We start from the raw sequence: 26,959 nt of genomic DNA, 5'->3' as shown, positions 1-26,959 counted from the left end.
CACACACACACAACCCCAGTTTTGCGGAGCCCAGGTAAACACACAAAAAGGCTATTAAGTGGCAAGACATTTTCTCATGGAAATTTGGGGAGCTGGAAAAAGGGTGGGTGGGTTGAGTCCTTCATTAAGTCTTCTTCCCTGCGCATCGATAGGACTTGTATTTATCAGAAGCGTGACACCCCTGCCGTTGTTTCAGGAGGTGAGGCGCTAGTGGAATAAGCAGTAGCCGTCTCTTTGACATGCTGTGAATATAATGTTGTCAGACATTCAGGGAGAGGGAAAGGCAGTCTGCCAAATGGAAGGAAACATCCAGCACCAACAGCATTTGTGTGCAACTGAAACATAGAATGCAGGGAACATTGGGGGCGGCGGTGTGGCTGTTGTTTGTTGACAGGGCAACTGCTTAGCATGCAGAAGGTGCCAGGGTCAATCCCTGATGCCATCTCCAGGTGGGGTTGGGAGAGATCCCTGCCTGAAATCTGCTGCCATTCAGTGTAGACAACACTGAGCTAGATGGACCTAATTGCCCACTTGGAATTCCGAACCCAAAGAGTTCATCTCATCCTCTTCCACATCTGTCTCCCCAACCCCTCCCACCCCAGTTGTAAAAAAAAGACATGGACCAGGGCAGAAAATATATCTGGCTGCTTCCCCCACCTCCAAGGGAACAGGATATTTGGTCTTACACCATCTCTCGTCTCCCTGCACTCCCACCCCAGGGAAGGCCTCTGTCTTGAGCTAGGGCTATAAGGGGGCACAATGATTTCTGTCCCTCCCTGGGTCCTTCGCAATCAGCACTGTTTCCATTCTGCTGCAGTTCAGCTTGCTTAGTTTCTGTTAAATGCATTACCAACGCTAACCAGTGATGCTTTACTGCTTCTGTTCCACTTCTAACCTCTACCCAAACACCTTTTTTCTCTTCCTTTTTTGCAGGAAGCTGGAGAAAGTTCACAACAACTTCATGGATGAGAAGGACCGGGTCATAACCCAGATATATAATGAGAGCAAGGAACGGGCTAGGTACATATATTCTCATTTTTTTTAACCCCACATAAATGACCCTCAGTGTGAACTGTATTCTTTCTACAGCATGACTGTATTTTCCTTAATTTCCATAATTTATATTTAAGTTTTGCTAAGTACAGTCAAAGCTCTGGGTAGCACTGAAACCACATTGTGCATTTAAAGCACTATTATACCATTTCAGCAGTTATGGAGAATCCAGGGAACTGTACTTCATTAAGGGTGCTGAGAATTGTACTGTACCATTAACAAACCACAGTTCCCAGGATCCTTTGGCGGAAGCCCATTAAAGTGGTATAAGTGTGCTTTAAATGTATGGTGTGACCACTGAAAGTCTTTTTCCTTCTTATTTTTTTAAGTGACTTTACTGGGCAATTGCCACCCCCGAACAGCTGAAACCCATGAGGCTATGAGGACTAGAAACTTGCCTTTTAAAAGTAAATAAATAAATTGAAAGCTGAGATCTTTGAGATGTGGATTTCTGCACCCAGTACCTTATTTTTAATTTGTTCTGATTTCTTTGCAGGGAGGTTATATAATAACAAGCACTCATTGTCATTCCATTCTGATTTTCTTGCGTGGTGGTTGCATGTCTTTCCACTAGTCAGTCCTTTATCCCACACTCCTTAGTACATTTCCCCATTGTTTTCCTAACTTCAAAAAGGTCTTCCTGTTGTTTTTAACATGGATTCGTTGCACCAGAGCTGTTTAATCTCCTTTAATTGTGCAAACCTAAATTTCCAGTACGCAGTTGAATCCTTCCTGTAAAACAGTCTGGAAGGGACAGTGGCTTCTTCTCCCAAGGTATCCTGGGATTCTCTCTTAGGATGTCTCCAGATGGTCTGTCTTTTGCACAAGGGATTCATGCGCTTATCAGAACTTAAGGTTTGGGCATTTAAAGCGGATTAAAGGGCTCTGTCGTCCTAGCGCAACAAATCTACTTCAAAAAACAACAACAAATGCCAACTTCTTTCAGTTACAATAGTTACGGGGAGATGCACTGGAAAGTGCGGGGTAAGCGAACGATTAGCAGGCAGACAAATTAACATTAACTGTAAACCCAGATACTGTATTTCACACCCATCCTTGGTTTTAATGTGGGGCTGTTGGTTTAGTCTGTTGTAAGTCACTCTGGTTTGGCTTGGGCAAGCTAAAATGACTAACAAATGTAATACACAAACAAACAAACAAACCACCCTTCATCAAAATATCTTGTGATTCGTAAGATAAAAATACAATATAAAAGCACAAATAAATAGTTAAACTAGAAGCAACAAAACTATAAGTCCCTACCCAGCACATAATAAAGCTGCACTTAAGAAGTTGGTACCATTCATTGCAGTGCAACGTGTGCTTATGTGGGACACAGTACTAAGGTTTGCAGTGCTTTTGAGTAGGCTCTTGATTTACTGTAGGGGTGGGGAATATTAGGCCCAAGCTGCAGATGTGGCCCTCCAGGCCCCTCTGTCTGGCCCTCAGAAGTCTCTCCAGGCCACACCTCCTCCCTAGGCCATGTCTCTCATTGTTCCTGCTTTTCACCCTCCTTGAATGCTTTTGCCTGGCTGGAATATGCCCTTGAACTCTGATGATGCTTCTTGCTTGCCTGGATGGAGAGCTCTCTCTCTCTCTCTCTCTCTCTCTCTCTCTCTCTCTCTCTGTGTGTGTGTGTGTGTGTGTGTGTGTGTGTCTTCTTTCTGTGTGTGTACCACTGATTTCTACATGGCTGCAATGGCGCTTCCTGTGCATGGGTGAGAATCCCATCCATTGCTCTGCCCTCTTTTGACCATCACTGGCTCCTTGGAAGGTTCCCGCAATGTCATTGTGCCCCTTGGGCTGATAAAGGTGTCTTTGCCTGTTTTAGCACTCTGCAACACTGAGCTTGCTTGCTTGCTTGCCTGGAGGAAGCCTAGTTGGTTCTCACCCGCAGTGCTTGTGCTTCCCCCACCCCCAGGTCCATCGGCTTCCAGAAGCAGCAGGAGCTACTGCGGCAGAAGCATGCCGAATTCGCCCAGCGAAACAGCGCTATCTCCAAGCAGGTTCCGGCAGGAGCCTTGGACTCTGGGAGGGAAACGGCTCCCCCCATCTCCACTGCCAAATGAAAAGAAAAACTGAGTTGGACCTGAAATCCTCAAGCTTGGGTTCCCTGCCTTTGGTTGTGGCCAGCTGCCGGGGCTGAGGAAGGGGCATTTCTGAGCCTCCACCACCCATTTCTCCACTTGTCCTCCTTCCTAATAGAAACATCGCTGTACAGTGAAAACTGGGCCTCTGTTGTTGTTTTTCCTTGGCCTACCTCTCTTGCCACACAGAAATACGCCCTCCGCCCTTCCTCCACGCCAGCCTGTTATGGCCTCTCCAGGTAGGACTGGGAGAGACCCCCTGCCTTGAAACCCTGGACAGGTGCAGACATTACTGAGCATAGATGGAGCCGATGGTCTGGCTTGGCTTAAGGCAGCTTTCTATGTTTCTCCACCCAGGAGTTTGACTGGAAGCAGGGCCTAGGAGCCAGGATTGGCAACAGCCAGCATTGCCGACTCTTGGTCTTTGGCGGGGTGGGGCAGCTCAGGTGTGGGGGCCAAATGCCTGGCCCTCAGGACTGTCCCCACAGCACACCCCACTTCCTCAGGCCATATTCCTCACTGGTCCTTCTTCACATCCTTCTTTCTGCCTGGCTGGGATGCTTCCCCGAACTTTGACAGTACTTGCCTGGATGGGAAGACAGAGAGGGCTGTGTGAGTGTGTGTAGAAACTAGTCTACTGTACAAAGGTAAAATTTGCATGGGTCGCTCCACCCACTTTTGCCTCTGGGCCCACCCACCACTGGCATGCAGCCCCCAGAGTGTGGCACAGAAGGGAATACATCCCTCAGTTTGAAAAATATTTCCCTCCTCAGGTCTAGGGTGTCCTCCCAAGCTGGCTGCTGAATGTTTCAGCGGTTGGAACTGGCCCAGTCTCTTCCTCCGCCCTGTGGGCTTCAGGCTCCATCAGCCAGCACAGCTGGGCCTATGACACCTCAAATATGGAAGGGGGACACACAGCTTTTCCCTCATCCTCCAACTCAGTGTTGCAGCCCATCCTGGAAAGTGGAAACCTGCAGTCTTGACGTGGGCAGCACAGATGAGCAGAACCGCCAGGTAACCAAACAGCACGCCACTCATTCCTCTCGCTTTGCCGCTGTGTGTTGTCTGAAGCAGCATTTTCCAAACAAGAGAGGTTTGTAAGAGCAAGAATTAAACACCCGCCCACACCCAGGTCCCATCTTCACCATATGTTTAAATCACTATCATGCCACTTTAAACAGAGCTTTCTCCTCAAAAAATCCTAGAAATTGTTGTTTGTGAAGGCAAGGTAAGGAGAGCCCTGTTCCCCTCACAGAGCTACAATTCCCAGAGTTCCTTGGGAAGAGGGATTGGCTGTTTAACCACTCTAAATATTAAAGCTCTGTGAAGGTGGAAGATGGATCTTGGCACCCTTGAGAAAAACTACAGGCTTTTGGGGGAAGCCATGGTTGCTTAAAGTTCTATGGCATTGCCTTAAACGCATAATCGAGACGGGACCTCAGAACACCTACCCTCTTTTTCCTGGATAGTCACTGTTCTAAGCGTGATTGGAAGGAGATTGCTTAGGGCCGTTACTCACTCAGAGATGAAATGGGTAGCTTCTTCTGAAGGCTAGTAATTCTGCATTTCCACAGTGGAAGCAATCCAGTCGCGCTCAGTGCAAAGGCATGGCAATATTACCCCGCCTTGGGCAGCGGCTGATTGACAGAAGGCCTAGACCAGTGATTCATGCAGAGATACCACGGGCAGCCTTCTCTGGGCTTAATGCCTCAATGGCTTTCAATGTTTTGTGCCAGGGGCACAATAAAGAGGGACTGCGCAGACACCATGCATTTAAAGCACTTGCCTTCCCTCAAAGAATTCTGGGAACCATAGTGTCTTTAGGATGGTGGGAAATGTAGTTCTGTGAGGGGTAAGCAACAGTTCCTGGGATTTATTTTTTAGGGGGGGGGGACCATGTGCTTAAAATCTATGGTGTGTATTCAGCCAGAGACTGTGTAGAGCAGGGGTCTGCAACCTTTAAGACAAAAAGAGCCACTTGGACCCGTTTCTGAAGAAAAAAAACCTGGGAGCCGCAAAACCATTGTGACATTTAAAACAAATATATCTCCGGAGCCGCGATCTGACAGCGGGCGGGAAGGTGACGTCGGGACGGTGCGTGACTAACGCATGTACTGCCCCCATGTGACGTCACAGCCAGTACAGCGCCCGCCACAGTGGAGAGTGTCGGGGCACACAATGCGCCTCCTCCCCTCGCTAGTATCTGCCCCGGAACCGCGGCAAAGGTGTAAAAGAGCCACATGCGGCTCCGGAGCCGCGGGTTGCAGACCCCTGGTGTAGAGGGAAACTCAAGTATTAAAAGGACGGTTGTGCCCCCCTGCCCCCTTTGGAGCCTGTTATTTCCAGCAAATAGAGGCGGCGGGGGGGGGGGAGAGCGTAGGAGAAAATGAACCTTTGGAGGTAGCTCAGAGTGACGTGCAGGGAGGATTAGCAAGACCACGGCTTGCAAGGGGAACTATGTGTGAAATGCTGGCTTAATCTCATTGTGCGCAGGGGCCTGAACTACAAAGCTTCCTGCTCTCTGGAGGGAGGCGAGGGGGGGGGATAAAGGAGCAGCTCTCAACTGCTGGAGCGTGCCCATGGGTTTGTACATGTATGGCCCCAGCACCTGGGAGGGCCTGTGCGTGCACATGCTCACGCAAAGGATGCGGCATGTGGGAGCTTACAAAGTTGGGTAATGGCAAAGCATTCGTTATGATCATTATTTTATTCATTGCCTTCCACACAATCGTCACCAGGCAATGTACAATGAAATCAGCGAGCGGTTTTTTAAAAATTTAAACCTGCCCATGTGCTTAAAGCAAAACACTATAAAATAGACGCTGTGGTCAAGACCCATTTATCCAGCTGAGAAAACCTGCTGGAACAATAATTACTTCCGTTATTTCCAAACGGTGCCTGTTGTTTCTCAACAGGCAGCCGTCCTAGAAGCCCTGCTCTGAGCTACTGTGAAGTGGGCTTCCCAGATCCTTGGAACTTGCAGGAGAAACTCCCCCGCAGATCACAGGGATCTACTGAGTGCATCTAACCTGACCCTGACCTGTATATGGTCTTGTATGTTAGCACCAACACACTGAACTTGACCCGGCAGCAAACTGGCAGCCCGTGCAAATCTCGCAGGCAGGGTGTTAAGTTAGTGACACTTAGGACATTAGGACATAAACATCCATAACCAAAATAATGAAATAGAAATGTGCCTTTTGCATGTGCACACATGTGTACTTGCACATAGATTCACATGCAGCATCTCTGCAGGGGTGTGTCTTATACAGCTACCACCCCCTGCTGGCTGGTTCAGGAAGCACCTAGTTTCCCAACAGAAATTGCCCATAAATGAACCAGGTTTTTGCAGCGGGGGACAGGGATATGGCCAACTTCACTCATTGCAGGAGATGATATGGCCTTTGCACTTCCCTGTTGTGTGTCATGCTAGAGCTACTTCTAACATATATTGGAGGAAGGGAAAGGTGGAAAGCGGGACTGAAGGAATTCAGGCACGAAAAGTCTTGCAATGATAGGAAGAGGCATTGGCCCCCTCTAATCTGGGTGGAATTCATGCCCCTCCCCTCCCATTCTGACACAGCACATCTCCCCCTCCCCATGTACCCCATGGCTAATCCAGGCATTTCCCCAGTCGCTGGATTCCTTTAGCAAGCAAAGCAGCGTAATCTATGTCTTAATTGGTGAACTAAGAGGTACTGGGGTTTTAAGTCTGCTTAGGAAGTCTGCTTCATGGAGGACGAGCCGTAGCCAAGTGGTCAAGAGCATCTGCTTGGCATGCAGAAGGTCCCTGGTTCAATCCCCAAGTGGGGCCGACAGAGACTCTATGCCTGAAACCCTGGAGAGCTGCTGCCAGTCAGTGTAGACAATCCTGAGCTAGATGGACCAATGGACTCAGCAGAAGGCAGCTTTCTGTGTTCCTGGGTCCCCTCTTCTGGTAAGGACTCTCTAGGAGAGTTAGGTAAAGGCTGTGGTTTAGTTTGTTAGTTCACATTTGAGGGGAAGTTTGCCAACCTGGTGCCCTCCCAATGTTTTCAAATACAGCTCAGTCGAAAACATGGAGGGGAACTGGACCAGGCTGGCAAAGTTTGCTGTAAAATATAAGTGCTAGGGAGGGTAACAACAGGGCGTTGTTAAACTATTGGTTCTGCTAGTTGGAGGGGCTGATGGGCGTTGCCATCCAAAACCCTGGAGGGCACCAAGTTGGCAAAGTCTGCAGGAGACCTTGCCAACACTGGACAGCGCATGCCCTCCAACCCTGTATATTTATTTTACCCATTCTGGGGTAGAACAAACTGCAAGTCACAGCATCGACCACCTAAAATATTTATTTATTTATTTATTTATTTATATAATATCACTGCTATCTTCCAAAGATCCCAAGGTGGTGTACATGGTTCATCTCATCCCCATTTCATCCTCACAACAACCCTGTGATAGATTAGAGATAGTGACTGGCCCAAGGTAACCCAGTGAGATTCATGGCTGTGTGGGGATTTGAACCCTGCTCTGCCAGGGCCTATAGTCTGACACTCTAACCCAGGCATAGGCAAACTCGGCCCTCCAGATGTTTTTGGGACTACAACTCCCATGATCCCTAGCTAACAGGACCAGTGGTCAGGGATGATGGGAATTGTAGTCCCAAAACATCTGGAGGGTGGAGTTTGCCTATGCCTCCTCTAACCGTTACGCACACTGGCGTATGCATCATTGCCAGAGCTCTCAAGACACCCTTCTCTCAGATTCTGATCTCTCGCCCAGCTAACACCGTAAGGACCCAGGGTGGGTTGCAACAATATTCTAAAAATGCATGATTAACATTGGCCACAAAATATGGGCCGGGTGTCATGGCCCCTTGGACTTCTGTGGCTCTTCCCAAGGAGGAGGAGGAGCGTATGAGAAATCTCCCTGCCAATTTTTAGCCCAGCAGAGCGCCTGATGGAACCTCCAACTCCGGAGGTAGTCTACCTTTGAATGCCAAACTGCTGGGTGGACAAACAGCAAGGGATGACAGTGTCACCTCCATTCCTGGTTGTGAGTTTCCAGAAGGCTCTCGTACATGTGATTTGTGTTCATGATGGTTTGGTGGCAATTATACACAATCCTGCTTTCAATCTTCTTGTTCACCGCTGCAAAGGTTTTGGGGCAGACTGCATCGCTTCCAATCGGTGCAAGTCTTGTAACTTCCAGCTGAAATTCTGCAACTTTTCATACCGCAAATATTCCAGGGCTGCTGTGGCTTTGTCCTGCTTTCGTTGCGCAAGAGTGCGCTAACCCTGGGGGAGCCTCGCAAAACAACAGAGCAAAAGGGCAGTGTGGATGGCCCAATATAAACCCGCCATGTCATGTTGCAGAAGATAACTGCTCCCCCCCCCAAAAAAAAACCCCACACACATTACTCAGCGATAGAGCAGACAATGAGGACTGGAATCTTGTTTCATTTTTTAGAGGAGGACCATAGCTCAGTGGCAGAGTGGTTCATCCCTCAATGAGATACTCAGGTAGGGCTAGGAGAAATATTGCCTACTTGCATCTCTGGAGAACGGCTGCCCGTCAGTTTTCAGAAAACAGCTGGATAGTCTAACCATCTGACTCACAACATTGTAGAGTTTGAAGAGACCTGCAGCCTGCTGCCCTCACCAATTCTAGAGGAAACCTCTCCAAAGCATCCAGCTGTGGCTGCTTTAAGGTGTGATGGGGTGCAGGATGCTGGGGGAAGCAGACCCTCCTTGACCTGTTTGGCTCAAGGTTTTTCTTGGGATAGGGGTGCAAATCCCCCCACCCGTCTCTCTTTCTCTGACCTGCGCCAGCAGCCCGGCTCAGCCTCCCTCCCTCCCTCCCTTAGGGTGGGATTGAACAGTCACATGAGAGCTCGCTTGCCTCCTTCCCTCTCCTCGCTGTGCCAGCAGCTTCTGTCTCCCTCTCTCTCTCTCCCCCCTCGACTTGGAGCCCAGTTACTTCTGCGGCCGCCTGGCACGACGACACCGCCGTCGCCACCTCCTCCCTGGGCAGCGGCGGCGGCGGCAGCAGCTGCGGAGATGCACCTGTACCCACCCCTGGCTCTCCTTGCGCCCAGGTGCTGGGAGTAGGATGGCACCGAGAGAGAAGCGAGAGGCTGCGCCGGGCACCAGGCTGATCTGAGCCATGCCCAGGTGCAGGGGCAATGCCCAGTTCCTGAGTGGCGGCTGCCCGTCGGCTGGGCATTTTGTCTGAGTGGCAAATCCTGGAGGAGGGGCGGGGGGGGGCGGGAATCCTGGACGACCTCCTTCCCCAATCGACTGGAGAGCAGCCCCAGAAGCTGCCGCCGAGCCAGCAAACTTTGGAGAAAAGTCTCCAAGAGGAGCCCGAGGCGGGCGCGTGTGCCCCCTTGCCCGGCAGGAGCAACGGCAGCGGCAGCCTTGGCACCACCATGAACGCCCCCTGCGGTGCCCTTCAGCTCCTCTTGGCTACCACCTTGCAGCTGCACTACTGCGCCGCCACGACGGTAGGTGGGCACAGGGAGAGCGTGGCTGGGAGTTGGCACCCAAAAGCCCCTGGCATTGAGCAAGAAGCGGGGTGAGAGGAGAGAGAGAGATGGCAAGCAAGTTTGGGGTTTTTTTGTTTCGTTTTGTTTTTTAAATAACTCCCCAGAGGCATGGGGTAGCGAGCTGACACGAATGGGGGCTGGCAGAGAAGGCTGGGTGGGTTTCAGATGGGCATCCAATGCGGAGGAAGACAGAGGGGTGTGTCAGAAGGGGGTGAGGTTATGGGGTGCTGTCAGAACTGCAGGCAGGAGCGAGACTTTTCTTGAAGGGGGGGGGGGAGAGTAGTTCATAGCCCAAACTGGTGTGCCCAGATGGTATAGGACATAGGAGCCAACTACTAGGGGTCGAGGTCCCTTTGCCTTCCCCCAATAAAATACTAGAAGGGGTGCCCCCCAGTTGATGGGCATTGCCATTCAAATAGTATGTGTGCACTGCGTCATGTGGTCGATTATGCTTTGATTGTCAAAGCTGTGGTGCTGGTTGGACTGTTAAGTTTTTTGACATTTCTATCTCTCCCCCCCGCCCCACTTTTTCCCCTTTCACTCAAATCCTGATGCTTTGCTTTGGGTGCCCCACTTGAACTGTGTACAAATTCAAAGTGCATTCCCCCCCCCCAAAAAAAAAACCCCTCTGGGAACTGTAGTTTACTCCTCGTAGAGTTACAGTTCCCAATAATCTTAAATAACAGTAGATAGATAGATAGATAGATAGATAGATAGATGATAGATAGATAGATAGATAGATAGATAGATAGATAGATAGATAGATATTTGCGGGAGGTGGGGAGAATATGCTTTAAATGCATGGTTTGCAGGCATTCCCTGCATTCCCTCCAGGGTCACAGCTGTGAAAGAGACAGCAAGTGGGTCTATGTAAGGACTTTGCTTGCCAGAGATTAGGGGCCCCTTCGTGTCCTTTACCACACATCTTGTGTTAACTGTGGTTTGGGGAGGGAAGGCGGTAAAGAGGGACAAATGCTCAGAGGCTCTTTGCTTCGCAGGGGTTTCCAAGATTCAGCCTTAGTTATTAAAAATCAAAAACAGATCACGGAGCTAAACCTTGGGACACATAAACAATCCTTTCACATTAGCCAGTCACAGAGGTAAAAATCCCCAAAAGATTTCCCTCCAGCTGTGTCTAAATGATAGCCAGAGAGAATATTAGGATTTCGGCTGCCGTCCTATGCAACACTTACCTTGGAGTAACAGTAAGCTCAGTGGGAATCACTTCTGAGTAAAGTTCTTTAGGATTGCACTGTTAGCTTTTTCTTAAAAAAACCCAACCAGCAATAACCCACCTTGGATCTTATTCATAATTTGCATGCCACTTTTAAAGGCAGGATTTACAAAATAACAGTAAATAATACTAAAGGTTACGAACTAGATAACACCTGTATTGCATTTTCAAATGTTCAAAGCATTGCACATGGATGGATCCTTACAGCAACATTACAAACCACTGCTCCCCCCCACCTCACGCTACAGAGAAGGGCATTTCGTGGGTCAAAGCTTAGAAACAGAGTCACCGTGCACCAATCAGCAGATAGACAAACTTGGCTACTTGGATGTTGGCTATTCAAGAGTTGCGGGTTCTTGCCACATGGCTTCTGACAAATAAATTCCCTCCCTCCCTCTCTTCCTGGCATGGCCCCATGTGCGTTTGCATTTTCTGCCCACCATATGGGTAATTTAATGATGCATGTGTCCAGCCACCGATCAGGCTGTCATCCTACGCGGAACTGCTGTAAAAGCGCACCACACATTTAAAGCACATGGCTTCCCCCCAAATAACCTTTGAAACTGAGGTTTACCCCTCACAGAGCTACAGTTCCCAGAACCCTTAACAAACCATAGTTCCCAGGGTTGTCTGAGGGAAAACATGTGCTTTTTATGTATGGTGTGGACGTGAACTTTGAGCTGCATAAGACAGCGGGCAGCCACTGGTGGTGGCAGCAGCTGAGCTTTGCTCTTGTTCAAAAGCAACACAGCCACCCGAAAAGCACCCAGGAGCCTGGCAGGGAGGGTGGTGGGTGGTGGGGGAGCTACTGAGGGACTTTTCCAGGCCCCTGGGGCCTTCAGCCAATGCCCCACTGGCACTGGGCCTGCCCCTCTCCAGCACCATTCTGGGAAGTGTAGTTTACCCCTCATAGAGCTACAAATCCAAGCACCTTTAAGCCACTACAGTTCCCAGGATTCTTTGGGAAATACAGTGTGAATACAGCCAATAGTACATTTCTCAGTGGTGGTGGTGCTGCTAGCGGGATTTTTGGATTGGCGTGTTCGTATTTTTATTATATATATTTTTATTTTGTAGTTTTGTATTGTAAATTGCCCTGAGATCTGTGGGTGTATGGTGGTATGCAAAATAATAATAATAATAATAATAATAATAATAATAATAATAATAATAATTTGTTGTGTTTGTATCCAAAGTTTTTTTCCTCCAAAGAACTCAAGGTGGCATATGTGGTTCTCCCCCTCTTCATGTAATTCTCACAACAACCCTGTGAGGTAGGTGAGGCTGAGAGGCTGTGACTGGCTCAAGGTCACTCATAGCCTAGTGGGGATTTGAACCCCTGGCCTCTCAGGTCCCAGTCCAACACCCTAACCATTACACCACTATGCACACACTGGGAATTGGCTCAGTGACAGGCATCTCCATGAGCGGACAATATAAATATTCTAAATAAAACCATTTAAAAATCCATTTGCTCCAGGGAGCCAGGCTGTGTATACCACAGCATGCCTTTAAAACTCATTCTTTCCCTCAAAGGATTATGGGTGCTGTAGTTTGTTAAGGGTTGCTGGGAATTGCAACTTTGTGAGGGGTGAACTACAGCACCCAGAATTCTTTGAGGGAAAGAATGTGCTTTGGGTGTGCTTTCAATGTATAGTAAGTACACACAGTTGCAGATTATAATTCCTATAAGCACATTTACAGCCTTCATGTCTTCTGCCCCCCCCGTGGGATCTTTCAGTGGGAGAGAGAGAGAGAGAGAGAGAGAGAGAAAGAAAGAAAGAAAGAAAGAAAGAAAGAAAGAAAGAAAGAAAGAAAGAAGATCACTATGTGTGTGTGACCTGCTTCTGGAATTTGCTACCACTGATGCACTGATGACGATGCCATGGAAGGAAGGCTTAGAGAACCAAGTGGCAATGAGGAAAATCCTGGGAACAAACAAGGGGAACATTGCCTGCAGGCTTCTCATAGACAATGGTTGGCCACTGTGAGAACAGGATGCTGGTCTCCATCAGCTTTTTTGCCTCATCCAGCATCAGGGCTCTTATGATGCTTTTGTTGGCAGAGAGGGCTGCTCCTTCACACCACATGATGTATCACTTGTGGAACTCACTGCCACAGGATGTGGTAGTAGCTGCTAGCTTAGACGGGAGGACTGGACAAATTTGTGGAGGTGGTTGTTCAGCCATGACATGTAAACAGAACCTCCATGTTCAGAGGCAATCTACCTCTTGGGCAGGCACATTTGGGGTCCTCAGGAAGTGCCATTAGCGCCAGTCACAAAATGGCTGCCGTGTTTGTGTGTATGTGTGGCATAGCTCAAAAAGGCTGCTACATGTCATAGAGCGGTGGTGGTGGGGAGAGAGGGGACCATAAAATGGTGCAGACATGTCTCCCACAACAGCGCATATTTTTAAGCGCCAGAGTTGTGTGCTGGCCATGGTCTGTCCCCACCAACAGACTCTAGTGGGAGTGTTTTTCAGGATCTGGAGTCTCCGGACCAGGCTCCATGCAGGGCGCAGGGCAGTGATCAAGCCCAAAGGTTGCCAGTGCATGGATCCCTGTGGCCCAGATAGCTTGAAGCAGACTCCTCAAAGTGCCTTCCCTATTTCTGATCCGCTGCTGTTTCTGATCTATCTGCAGATTCTGCCGCATCCAACTAATGAGATGGAACCAGTCGTGGAGCCAGATACAGAAGGTAAGAGCCACGGAGTTGGAGGACAGTGGTTTTGAGAGTGGGGGTGCGCATCTCTCCTGGACACAGAGAGAGGGACTGTTAGAAAAACCACCCCAAAACACATCTTCCTCCAGCCCCAGATAATGAGCTCGCATGTGTTTGTCTAGGACTGTGGAGACCTGGGTTCAAATGCAGCCCACTGGGGGACCTGATCTTGGTTTGGTGACTCTCTTTCACAGCCTGGCCTTACCTCAGAGGACTGTTATGACGATAAAATGAAAGGGAAGAGTAGGTTAAATCTGCCCATTTTGGGTTCTCTCGGTTTCTCGTTTTCCCCCAGTTGTAAGTTCAGCTCCCTACATTTCCACACCAGTCTGCAATTAAAAAGAAATATCCCCACGAAAATTTATTGGCATTTTAGGGTGGATTTCTCCTAACATGCTCAGGTTTGTTTGTTAATATACACATTTCCCCTCACTGAATGGGGAAAGAAACTAATTAGCAGGATAGGATCTTGAACCTAACTATTGTCGGACAATATTGCCGTCCCCTTCCTGTCCGAGTCTCAATAAACTTGCTACCTCCCCCTTTGCTCACAGCTCATGTCTCATTAGCACCACTCTCAAATTTTTAGACTTCTTAACCAGGGCTCTGGTTTATTTTTATTCTTGCTGATGATTTACAGCACCATGCCCATCAATAATTATGTGTGAGCTTTATTAGCTATTTATTCCATTTGTATCACACTCCAAGGGGCTCTCTCTGGGAGTGAGGAAGAAATTTGGTTTGCACTGAAACCTGAACTAACAAACTCCAACATTCTGAAATGATACACAAACCAAAACAGCGGCCCTTCAAAATTCCTAATTTTGCAATGCCATTCTCTAGCCAATGTGTCTAGAAATGTATGTACTACTAGAAAGTGTCTAAAAATGCATATATTCCTGAAAATGACGGACAGAACTGGATTACGTCAGGGGAAATTGCTTTGCCAAACGATGCGCATGTCAGGCAAAGTTCAGTACCAAGATGTCACCTCACCTCAAAAAGGATATCGTACAGTTGGAAAAGTTTCCGAAAAGCTCAACCTAAAATTGTCAAGGGGATGGAGCAGGAGTCAGCAAACTTTTTCAGCCATAGGCCGGTCCACTGTCCCTCAGACCTTGTGGGGGGCTGGACTATATTTGGGGGGGGAATGAACGATTTCCTATGCCCCACAAATAACCCAGAGATGCATTTTAAATAAAAGCACACATTCTACTCATGTAAAAACATGCTGATTCCTGGACCATCTGCGGGCCGGATTTAGAAGGCAATTGGGCCGGATCCGGCCCCCGGGCCTTAGGCTGCCGACCCATGGGATGGAGCGACAACCGCTGTGAGGAAAGGTTCCAGCCTTGGGACTTTTTGGCTTAGTAAAAATCTCAACAAGAGGTGACATGACAGAAGTTTATAGAATTATGCATGGTGTGTAGAAAGTATATATATATGTGGAGGGAAATTTTTCCTCTCTCTTTATAACACTAGAACTCATGGCTATCCAATGAAGCTGAACGTTGGAGGAATCAGGACAGCTATATAAAAAAGTACTTCTTCACTCAGCACACAGTTAAGTTGTGGAACTCCCTCCCACTGCAGGCAGTGACAGCCACCAGCCTACATGGCTTTGAAAGAAGATTAGACAAATTCATGGGGGAGGGGGCTATCTGTGCCTCCTAGCCATGATGATTATGCTCTGCCCTCACAGCTGGAGGCAGTAAAGCTCCTGATTTCCCCCTTGCTGAAAAACACAAGAGGGGAGAGAGTTCTTGTGTCCGAATCTTGCATGAGGTGGGTTCCCCACGGGCATCTGGTTGGCTACTGTGAAAACAGGACGCTCTCACAGTAGCCACTGGCCTGATCTAGCAGGCTCTTCTTATGTATATATTGGGGTAAATACACACTAAAACACTGACAAAAAAATGAGGAGCACTTTAAAAACAAAAAACAACACCCAGCTGCAAATGCGGAAATGAGGAGAACTGAATTTAAGCCAGGAAAAATGAGAAACTGAGATTGACAGATTTGCCCATCCCTGGTCAGAGCCACCAAATTAAATGTTTAAATCTGTTTGAAATGGATACCTCCGCCTCCATCCTTCCTCAGAGATAGCCCTCTGACAATGATTTTAACCCCTTCTTCTTCTTCTTCTTCTTCTTCTTCTTCTTCTTCTTCTTCTTCTTCTTCTTCTTCTTCTTCTAGTGGTGAGGTTCCTGGAGGTGTTCAGCCGCAGCGCCTGCCAGGCCAAGGAGACAATGGTATCTCTGGACAAGGAGTACCCGGACTTGGTCATCAGCCACCTCATTGTGCCCTCCTGCGTGGCTCTAAAGCGCTGTGTCGGCTGCTGCGCTGATGAATCGGCACAGTGTATGCCGTCCCGGACGTATACAGTGACCATGGAGGTAATGAACTGGGGCAAGAATAGGGGAAATCCCCTCAGTAAGGCCAGGACAGAGAACCTTTTGCCCTCCAGATTGGTGGTGGTGGCAGCCGACAGCTATGTTATCCCTGTGGAGGCAGGATGCCTCCAAATTCATGTGGGGAGAGTTGCCCTCAGAGACAGCCGTTGTGGGTTTCTCAGAGACATCAGGTTGGCCATTGTGGCCTGATCCAGCAAAACTCTTCTTATATTCTTGGTGGGGGCAGACTGAGGTGGGTGGGCAGTGCCCCTTTCATCCTAAAGGGCTAGCCTTCACGGCTCAGGAGATTTCCAGGACACCCAGCACCCTTCAAGAAGAGGGTAGGATCCTGCAAAGTTGATAGGCCAGTTCTTGGTTACATGTGAGGTTAACTTGCCCCCACCTGCAAAAATGAAAAAGTATATACGGTAAGTGAACCACAGCCACAAAATCTGGTATTTTTTTTTTTGTTTTTGTTTTCCAGAATATTTGCTCTGGTTTGTTCTCAATATCATTATAAAAATAAAAATAAAAAGCTTCACAATATTTTTAGACATATCAGCCACATTCATACCACAAACGGAAAGCACTATGATACCACTTTAAACGGTCATGGCTTCCTCCCAAAGAATTCTTTGTTAAGGGAGCCTAGGGTTGCTAGAAAACCCCAATTCCGCTTGCAGAGTTACAGTTCCCAGAGTGGTTTAACAAGCAATCCCTCTCCACAGAGAGCTCTGGAAAATGTAGCCCTGCAAAGTGAGTAAAAGTATCTTTAAAAGTTACATACACATATACTGTCCTTTGACTAGTTAGTTATTCAGCTACTTGGTTATTTTTATTTTATAAGGTGGGAGTTCCTTTTTTTAGGCCCCTAAAGTCTGCATTTTGCAGAGTGAGGAACCTCTGGCTTGGGGAGAAGCAGCCTCACAGACCAAATTTGGACCACATGGTGGGTAAAATTTGGCCTGTGAGGCTGCTTCTCTCCAAGCCATGCCCACTCGCCCCACATCTGATGGGTAAGGTAAGGTAAAGGACCCCTGGACGGTTAAGTCCAGTCCAACCTGGCTATGGGGTTGTGTCGCTTATCTCACTTTCAGGCCAAGGGAGCCAGTGTTTGTCCTCAGACAGCTTTCTGGGTCATGTGGCCAGCATGACTAAACCGCTTCTGGTGCAATGGGACACCGTGACAAATGCCAAAACACACGGAAATGCCGTTTACCTTACCGCTGCAGTGGTACCTATTTATCTACTCACGCTGGTATGCTTTCGAACTGCTAGATTGGCTGAAGCTAGGACAGAGCAATGGGAGCTCACCCCATCGTGCGGATTCAAACTGCTGACCTTCTGACTGGCAAGCCCAAGAGGCTCAGTGTGGTGTAGTGGTTAAGAGCGGTGGACTCATAATCTGGTGAACTGGGTTCGATTCCCTGCTCCTCCACATGCAGCTGCTGGGTGACCTTGGGCTAGTCACACTTCTCTTAAGTCTCTCAGCCTCACTCACCTCACAGAGTGTTTGTTGTGGAGGAGGAAGGGAAAGGAGATTGTTAGCCGCTTTGAGACTCCCTCGGGTAGTGATAAAGTGGGATATCAAATCCAAACTCCTCCTCCTCCTCCTCTTCTTCTTCTATGGTGGTTTAGACCACAGCGCCACCCACGTCCCATCTGACGGGTAGAGATGCTGGCATGACTAAGGATGATGGGAGTTGGTCCAACATCATCTGGAGGGCCACCGGGCCTCAATCCCTTGCCCAGATGAATTCTGGGTCAGAACCAGCAAGACTCCTCTTATGGTCTCCTTTTTCCCTCCTTTCTCCCATTCTCCAGGTGTTATTGCTGAGCAAGTTCCAACGCAGCCACTTGCAGCAGCTGACTTTTGAGGAGCACGCTACCTGTGAATGCAGGTGAGAGAGTCAGAAGGGGGGGAGCTGCTGAAGAAGAGACAGGTGATTGGGACCATTCCGTGATACCCACCAACCTGGATGGCTTCAAAGGAGGATTAGACAAATTCATGGAGGAGAAGGTTACTAGCCAGTGGCTATTAGCCAGAATGGCTAGGTTCACCCTTCTCTTTCAGAAGCAGTTATGATCCCCAGTGCCAGTGCCAGAGAGCCTCGGGAGGGGAGATCGCTCCTGTGTTTAGGTCCTGCTTGTAGCCCCCCCATAAGTTTCTGTGAGAACAGGATGCTGGACTAGACGGGCCTTTGGCCTGATCCAGCAGCCAGACTCTTATTATGTTCTTAAGCCCGTTATAATTCTGATTGCAGGCTTGAAGGGGAAGAGCAATGATTAGGTAGTGCTGCAAGCCATCAATGCCAAACAAGCACCAAATACTAACCTTATTCTTCTGCTTTTCAGACCAAAGGAAGTTTATAGATTGCCCACGCACAGGTAAAAAAAATTATCCCTCTTATAGGCCTCTATTGTTTGTTTGTTTGATTAAAGAATTTGGAGAAGTGGCAGGCTTTAAGCTGAATATAACAAAAACAAAAATACTTGTTAAAAATGTAACCACAGAAGAAAAGGACAATTTAGAAAAAATATTGGGCCTGAAAATCTCCTCAAAAGCGAAATACCTGGGTATTTGGATCACCCCCAAGAACATAAACTTATTTCAGGATAATTACACCAAAACTTGGTTAGAGATTAGAAAAAACTTTGTAACCTGGAGTAAACTAAAATTAACATTTCTGGGTAGGATTTCCATTATAAAGATGAATGTGCTTCCAAAATTAATCTTTTTATTTCAAATGATTCCAATACTGGGCGAAGCAGGTTGTCTCAAGATATGGCAAAGAGAAATTTCCAAATTCCTGTGGGAAGGGAAGAAACCTAGGATTAAACACCTGATCTTAATAGACATAAAAGAGAGAGGAGGCTTTTCCCTACCCGACCTAAAACTTTACTACGAGGCAGCCTGTTTCACCTGGCTAAAAGATTGGAGCACGTTGCAGGATTCGGACTTCCTGGACCTGGAAGGTTTTGACAACCGTTTGGGGATGGCACGCCTACCTAATATATGGAAAAGCGAAAATTCATAAAAACTTTACCAACCATATAATAAGAAAGTCACTCTTTGCTGTATGGGAAAAATATAAAGACCTGATGGAGCCTAAAGTCCCGTGGTAGACTTCTCCAGTAAATTTATCCCTCTTATAGGCCTCTATTGTTTGTTTGTTTGTTTGCTTGCTTGCTTGCTTGCTTGCTTGCTTGCTTGCTTGCTTGTGTGTGTAGGTTTTAATTACCCTCAAGCCCCCTGTACCAATATACAAACATTACAGTCAAACCTCCATTTACGTTACCCTCTGGTTACGTAAACTTTGGGATGTGTGCATGGCAAAACCAGAAGTATTTTACTGGGTTTCTCTGCGCTGTCTGCGCATGCGCAGAAGCAGTCCTCAGGTTCGGGAAACCGTAGGATCCGACCGGACCTCCAGAACAGATCCCACTCTGAAACTTGAGATGTATATTTTGACGACCCACCTTATTTCTGTGGTTGTAGGTTTTTAATATTTTTAATAGCGGTAATTGTTGTTACCTGCTCTTGGAACTTAGGGTAAAAGGTGGGTAATTAATAATTTTAATATTGTAGTAATAATGATGGTGATGATGATTATGTTGGGGGAGCATCAATAGAATCATAGAATTTTAGAGTTGCAAAGGTCATCTAGGGTCACCTAGTCCAACTCCCTGCATTCAAATACATCTTATGGTTCTTAATATTGGTTGCACCCAATATTAGCAGTGGTGGAGCAAGCCGATCGGGCGTGTGCCCTGTCCCCAAGGGGCCTCCGAGGAGTCTGCCTGCCTCCTCCCACTCAGCTGCCCTACAGCTGAGGGGGAGGTGGCGGGCCAACCGTTTGGGGCAGTGTGGAGAGACACGTGGCTCAGGCGCGCTGCAGGCCCCGCGTTGAGTGCCATCCGGCATTTTGTCACCCCCTCAATGGTGACACCTGCGGCGGACCGCCCCCACCACACCACCCTTGCTCCGCCCCTGAATATTAGTCCTACTCAGCATAGGCCCCCTGAAATTAATGGGCATGAGTGACATAGATTATTAATTTCAGGGGGTCTACCCTGAGTAGAATTTCGGCCCCATTTGCTTATAACAGTATTACACCACTTTAACATTCTGAAAGCTATAGTTTGATAAGGGTGCTAAGAGATGTTAGTAGACCCCCCCCCCTTATTCCCCTCAGTTCTCTGAGTAAACAATCAACCCCTCTTCCCTGGGAACTCTGGGAATTGTAGTTCTGTGAGAGGAATAGGTGTCTTCTGACAACTCTCAGCACCCTTAACAAACAATGGACACAACCCAGAGCCATAAGTACTTGGACCAGATAACCTTTCAAACAGTACTCACTCTAGTCATATTCAGTTTATTTATCGATCACATTTTCCACAAATACATCTATGTTCAAAGCAGCTCGCAAAAAACCAATCCAAATACTGTATTAGCCATAACAATAATTCATTTATATCCTGCTTAATGCATACAATTAATTTCTATATATACCTCTTAACACTGCTTAATTGACAAGGTAGTACAGTGAAAATACATAATAATACCAATAGGGGGGGGGGGAGAACAATCAACGGTTCATGTAACATACATCGAAATTTAAATGAACACAAAGCTCACCAACAGGTAAACTTGTTTTTTAAAAAAATCCAGTAATGTTGCAACCAAAAATAGCCCCAAAGCTCTAAATCGAGGAGTGTCCTTTGCAAAAAGGAGACACATACCCTCCATACGCTAAAAGCCACAGGAGGGACGCTGTCTGAAAACAATTAAAAAGAGAGGAAATGTGGGGTGAGCTTGTAACCCCACACATTTGGAAGGCACCCCTCCAATATGTTGCTTCATCTGGCATTCTCCTCTCCCAACAGCCCGTCCTGCGCGCCCTGTCCGGACAGGAAGAAGCGGGTCAACCCACTGACATGTGAATGCGTATGCAAGCGTGACTCCGTCCATTGTCAGCAGCGTGGCTGGGAACTCAACAAGGCCACTTGCAGGTGGGGTTTGCCTCCCTCCCCCCCCAACCCTGAACATCCCCCTAATGGTAGGCTTTCAGGCCAGGGACCGCCAGTGTAGTACCTTCCAGATACTATTGGGCCTGAGGGAGTCTCGGGCCAAGTGCGTGCTAGTGGCACCCCCCCCCCCAAATCTTTTGGTGGGCACTGGCAGGCTTTAACAGGCAGCAGCTCCAACCAGTAGCAACGACATCAGATCCGTGGCTTAGGGCCACCATTTTAATTGCCCACAACTCCCAGGGCATTATGGGAAACATTACCTCTTAAGGTACATGGATCCAAGCCAACAACTTGGCTTATTTCATTTCATAGAATCGTAGAGTTTGAAGGGACCCCAATGGTCATCTCGTCCAACGCCCTGCAATGCAGACATCTCAGCTAAAGTGTCCATGACACAGCCTCTGCTTAAAAACCTCCAATGAAGGAAAAAATCCACAAGTCACAGAGGGAGACTATTCCACTTGTCAAACAGCTCTTGCCGTCAGAAAGTTTTTCCTGATGTTTAGTCAGAATCTCCTTTCTTGTAACTTGAAGCCATTGGTTTGAGTCCTACCCTCAAGAGCAGGAGAAAACATGGCGGCTACATCTTCTGTGTGGAACAAGCAAGTTTTCTCCTGCTATGGGGGTAGAACTCAAACCACGGCTTCAAGTTTTTAAACTTTGGTTCCCCATTATGAAAGTCACCCTTTTCGGAATGCAGGTGCCAGACGGAGCGGGTGGGGCTAGTTTTCGGAATGCACCCCAGAAAACATTTCTACCTCCTGTGACCCCTTGAAGGGACGCAAGCAGAGACAGTTACTCTGTTTGGGCAAAGGGGTCCCTCCCCACCACCCTCAGTCTGCCCTCAGTCAATGCCAACAATGTCTAGGCAATACGATGACCATATACATACGTAATAGACAATCTTTATAGAATTCCTTCAAACCATTAAAAGTTCAAAATGAAGTCTTTAGTCTCAAAGTCTCTGAAAATCTTTAAATGAAGCGAGGTACCAAACTTTGTCAGCATGGTGACTACATTATTACATGAGCACTGTTCCACAGCATTTGATATTTTCATTTACATGCATTCATTCAAAATAAGATGGGTTTATGAAGCATTCTATATCCTCCCACTACACTGACGAAGAATTCTACGAAACAGTAGTCAATATCCGGAATCACTGTTCAGTGTTGGACATCATATTTGTTGAATACACAAAGCTTCACAGCTTGTCTTTCATCGTACAAAGTTTGGCACCTCACTTCATTTAAAGATTTTCAGAGACTTTGAGACTAACGATTTCATTTTGATCTTTTTATGGTTTGAAGGAATTCTATAAAGATTGTCTATTACGTATGTATATGGTCATTGTGTTGCCTAGACTGTTGACGTTCTCTTTGCAACACAGGGGTTTCTTTGGATATTCAGTCAATGCCTGCCTGCCTTCTCCTTACAACTGTCATTGCCTCTGCTCCCACCTATTGCTGGGCCCCCTGACTTCCGCCCTGCCAGCCCCAGTGGGAGCCAGTCCCCACAGGTATAAAGAAACCAGGAGGACATTTTTAAAGGAGGGTTTATTCTTGCTGCAGGTGTGTGAAACACCGCAGGCGATCCGGCAGGAAAGCAAAAGCGTAGCTGCACGGGAAGCCAGGACTTGGAGGAGTTTGGATCTCGGACCTTTCTCAGTCGGGGATGACTTTTCCCTGGTGGGAATGAAGCACGGGACTTGCCAAGGAGACGTCCAATGGTCGCTGGGGAAGGAGAAGCAGTCTTCTTTATCTACCACTGCAACACCGTACCGGATTACCTCTCTTCACAGCGGAAGGAGGCTGTACCACACGCAAGAGCCGTACCACACTCCCACGGAAGGCAGACTGAAGGAGCATCTCCTCAGTGTCAGGACACTGAGATCGGTCCCACTCATATTTAAAAACAACAACCGCTAAACTGGTCGTCTGTTTGTCCTGGGCCTCCCCCTGGGCTGCATCTAATTTATAACCATCTCTCCTCTGAGGGAGCTTTCTTTTCTTTTCCCACCCGCCCCTCACTCGCTTTCTTCCCACGTTTTGCGGTGCGCTGGGGAAGCTTCCGGCATCCCACCCTCTTCCAGGCCGAAGGAGAAGAGTCACAAAGAGCCACTCTTTTATGAGAGGTTATGAGAGGGAATATTACTCTTAACATAAAGATCTGCCACTAAGACACAGCTCCTGGGAGCAGCGACCTCTCTGCCTTGCGTGCCTTCCAGAACGCCATCCCACAATGCCGTTCTTCTTCATCATAGGGAGTTTGCGTGGGGTTCGCCCATTTTAGTGGGCACATTTACAAACCAGAGAAGTTGTTGTGGGCAACACACACACACACACACACACTGCAGATCAAGCACAGACTGCCGTCTAGTTTATGAGCTAGCCTGATTTCAGCAGGGGACCCTGTGGGCGTCAGGAAAGGCTTCCGTGAGTTACCTGTGCAGGGCGCCATGTTTGCAACCCTGCTTGACAGAGTCACAGCGGCAAAGGACAAGCCTCATGGTAGCTCAGTAATGGAGCATCTAAATTTCAAACAGAACGTGCCAGGCTCAGTCCCTCATGGCGTCTCCAGGAAGGGCTAGGAGTGACTCCCTGCCTGAAACCTAAGAGGGCAGCTGCCAGTCAGAGTAAACAATACTGAGGTGGATGGGCCAATGGTCTGACTCAGTAGAAGGCAGATTCCAATGCTCCTAAATTTAGATTAGGACAGGGTGGGGAGAAGGAGGCAATGTGTGGGGTGAGTTCAGCTGTATTTTCAAAGGCATTTTGGATTTTACAGTGAGAGTGTTATCGTTCATAATAGTTTCCAGGGTTAAACATCTGGGGAAATTTGGCTTTACTTAAATGTTTATGAAGCCCAGGGCACTTCAGCTTATGAGTGACCGTTGATAAGCCTGCCCACTCAAACAAATGAATGCATGTACTGACATACACAAACACCAAACAGAGCAGCTATTTCCCCTTGCGCACGCACACACACAAAAGATTTAGGAAAAGAATCCTAAGTCAGGGGGAAACCCCCAAAACACTCCAGTAAGGACTGAGCATACTCAATGGCCCCAGAAAGGTGGTTGACTATTAGGTGGCTATGGAATGGAGTGTTCTGGAATAGGGCACAGCTAGCTGGATTCTCAAACAACATCTTGCTGTGCTGCAGCATCTTGTTGCAGCTCCAACTTAACAACAGTCTAGCAATATATATGATGCTTCACAGGTTAGAGCAGATGTTAGGTAAGCCCCCTGCCCCTAGGAGCAGTCAATTCAAATGTTGAATCTGGAGTTAATGAAAGCAAGATGTTTGGAGGAATAAGGAATAGGTAAAGGTAAAGGGACCCCTGACCGTTAGGTCCAGTCGCGAACGACTCTGGGGTTGTGGTGCTCATCTCGCTTTACTGGCCAAGGGAGCTGGCGAACAGCTTCCAGGTCATGTGGCCAGCATGACTAAGCTACTTCTGGCGAACCAGAGCAGTGCACGGAAACGCCATTTACCTTCCCGCTGGAGTGGTACCTATTTACAGTATCTACTTGCACTTTGACGTGCTTTCAAACTGCTAGGCTGGCAGGAACAGGGACTGAGCAACGGGAGCTCACCCCGTCATGGGGATTCGAACTGCCAACCTTCTGATCGGCAAGCCCTAGGCTCTGTGGTTTAGACCACAGTGCCACCCACGTCCCTAGGAATAAGCATGAGCAAATGCAATGCTATTTGTGCAGGAGATTTGTGAGCAGACTTCCCATATCCCCCTCCCCCAGTTTACCTAATGGCGGCCAAAAGGGACTCTAATTTTGGCCAGGGCAATGCTGCTCAGGGAAGATAGGCTTTATTTTATTTTATGTATTTATTTAAATAATTTTTATTTTGCTCTTCAGCCAAATAAAGACTTCTAGAGCAGCATATAGGCAACCATAAATGAGACATTTATGGCTGCTCTCAGGCTTACATTCTAAAAAGACACAGCACAAAAGGAAAATGGGTGGGGAGGGAGAAGGAAATAATCAAACTCAGGTGCACGTTCTTAATTACAGGTACTTCTAGTGGCCAGCTTGTCTGGAAAACCTCAAGGAAAGGAGGAAATTTGCATTTCACCCTTTCTCCTGTGCCATTTCCTGAATCAAAACCTTCCCACTCCCCGCCAAGTTGCTATTAGCCCACAGTGGAAAACATCCCGGGCACGTGCATGTTTACTGTGGCATTAAAACCTTAATCTCTATTCATCTACAGCAGATGTGGAGAACCTTTGGTCCTCCAGATGTTGATGAACTACAACTCCCATCAGCTCCAACAAGTGTGGGCAGGGGCCAGGGGATTTATAATTCACCAACATTTGGAGAGCCAAAGGTTCCCCACACCTTATAGATCTCAATGGTGTTTGACAGAGTAAAAGGGTGCAAGCTTACAAATTAGAAATTGCCTCAGGGGAGAGGAAGGAAATGTAAAGGAGTGCTGGTGGAATCAGTGGCGTAGCGTGGGTTGTCAGCACCCGGGGCAAGGCAAGTAATTTGTGCCCCCTAACCCGTGGATTTGCGCCCCTAACCCGTGGATTTGTGCCCCCTAACCCTAACCCCCAGATGTTGCGCCCGGTGCGGCCGGCCCCCCCTGCACCCCCCACGCTACGCCACTGGGTGGAATATTTCAGTGAAACATATTTAGCCCCAGCTGCTGCTGAATACACGGAAGCAGACTTTCTGCCAAAGGTTTTGCAAAAGGAAAAAAAGCGGGTGGCGGTGCTATGAATGGATGGGAAAGTATCCACAAGGGATCCCTGTTATACCCTAGAGGAGGCTGCCTCATTCTGAGAAGGGCATTCTTTGCATTTCTGGAAGAGGCAAGCAAGTCTTCTGCCAGGCCACAGAGATGCAAAAATCCAGAGTCTACCCTCTACCTGCCCCAGCATCCTGCTTCCATCAGTGGTCAGCAGCCAGATGCCCCTGGGAAGCCCACAAAGCATGGCATGGAGACAATAACCATTGCCAGCATCTGCCAGCATCTGGTATGGAGCAGACTGCCCCTGCTTGTGGAGGCTCCATTTGGCTCCATGTCTACTAGCTGCTCAACTTGTTCCCATTTAGCTATTATGGCTAATGGGCAGCTGTTTATAAATTGGCAAGGTATTTTGGCCAGCGTGAAGCAGTGCCGGGCTTTTCCTGCAGCTCCAGTTGGGCTGCCGTTGTTAGCACAGCGCCCTCCCACTGGCCCTCCCCAGCCCCGTGGAACTCGACTCCTCCTTTCAGGGCCCGTGAATGACTGAGTCCCTCGCTCCTTTCTTTCCCAGGCTGGCTGAATGGGCCCAGCCATGCCCAGCGTTGGCAGTGCCAGGCGGAGACGTGCTTCTCCGCATGGATTCCCCAGGCCATGCCGGCTGTGTGTGCCAGTGTGCGTGTGTCGGGTGGGGGGGATCCTGGCTGTGTGAGTTTCACATGAAGAATACGGAGCTGGCTCTGTAACAACAAGCAGCTTGATCCTAAACGGGGACGTGCGAGGACTCCAAAGGCTTCCCAATTGCGGAAGCCACGGGTTCTTCAACCTGGAAACCTTTGAATTCTAGAAACTGTGTGTGCTTATGCACTCCTCATGTGCTCAGGGGAAGGCTTGTCATTTCTTCCTTCGTACGCATATCACTGGGCAAAACCCTGCCATCCAGATAATTACACGCGGGCATTCCAAACGTTGCTGGACTTGCGACGCAGCCAGCATGGCCAGGAATGATGGGAACTGTAGTCCAGCAGTATCTGGAAGGAGGCAGGTTCCCCAGCCCTTCACAAAGATCTACAGCTCTCTGAATGTTTTAACAGGTAGGTGGGACGGCTCACATGCCCATCATCTGATGCTACATTGATGTAAAGTGATTGGCAGGTGGGTTTTCCCACCCATTTGTCCAAGTTGGCTCTTGGGAGTGGCCCAAGC

General features: G+C 48.2%; 2 protein-coding genes across 3 annotated transcripts in view; both read left to right on the top strand.

Moving 5' to 3' along the window:
• DNAJC4 (DnaJ heat shock protein family (Hsp40) member C4) overlaps nt 1-3,280 on the top strand; it is a 39,448-nt gene extending 36,168 nt beyond the window's left edge. For both annotated transcript variants that reach the window (XM_083477740.1, XM_083477741.1), the window contains exons 6-7: nt 934-1,020; nt 2,975-3,280. In XM_083477740.1, coding sequence (XP_083333866.1) covers nt 934-1,020; nt 2,975-3,122 — 235 coding nt within the window. In that variant the 3' untranslated portion in view covers nt 3,123-3,280. The remainder of the gene's footprint in view (nt 1-933; nt 1,021-2,974) is intronic.
• A 5,740-nt stretch (nt 3,281-9,020) lies between these two features.
• On the top strand, nt 9,021-23,231 carry VEGFB (vascular endothelial growth factor B). Its single transcript, XM_083477669.1, has 7 exons — nt 9,021-9,624; nt 13,544-13,598; nt 15,819-16,018; nt 17,840-17,916; nt 18,371-18,403; nt 20,903-21,028; nt 22,618-23,231. Exons 1-7 carry the CDS (start codon nt 9,550-9,552, stop codon nt 22,661-22,663), a joined length of 612 nt encoding a protein of 203 aa, XP_083333795.1. The 5' UTR covers nt 9,021-9,549; the 3' UTR covers nt 22,664-23,231.
• The last annotated feature ends 3,728 nt before the right edge of the window (nt 23,232-26,959 follow it).

The sequence above is a fragment of the Podarcis liolepis genome, assembly GCF_965112155.1.
Source record: "Podarcis liolepis genome assembly, chromosome: 15".
NCBI lineage: Eukaryota > Metazoa > Chordata > Lepidosauria > Squamata > Lacertidae > Podarcis > Podarcis liolepis.
Note: the sequence above shows the minus strand (reverse complement) of the source record. Positions and strands in the feature narration are given on the sequence as shown.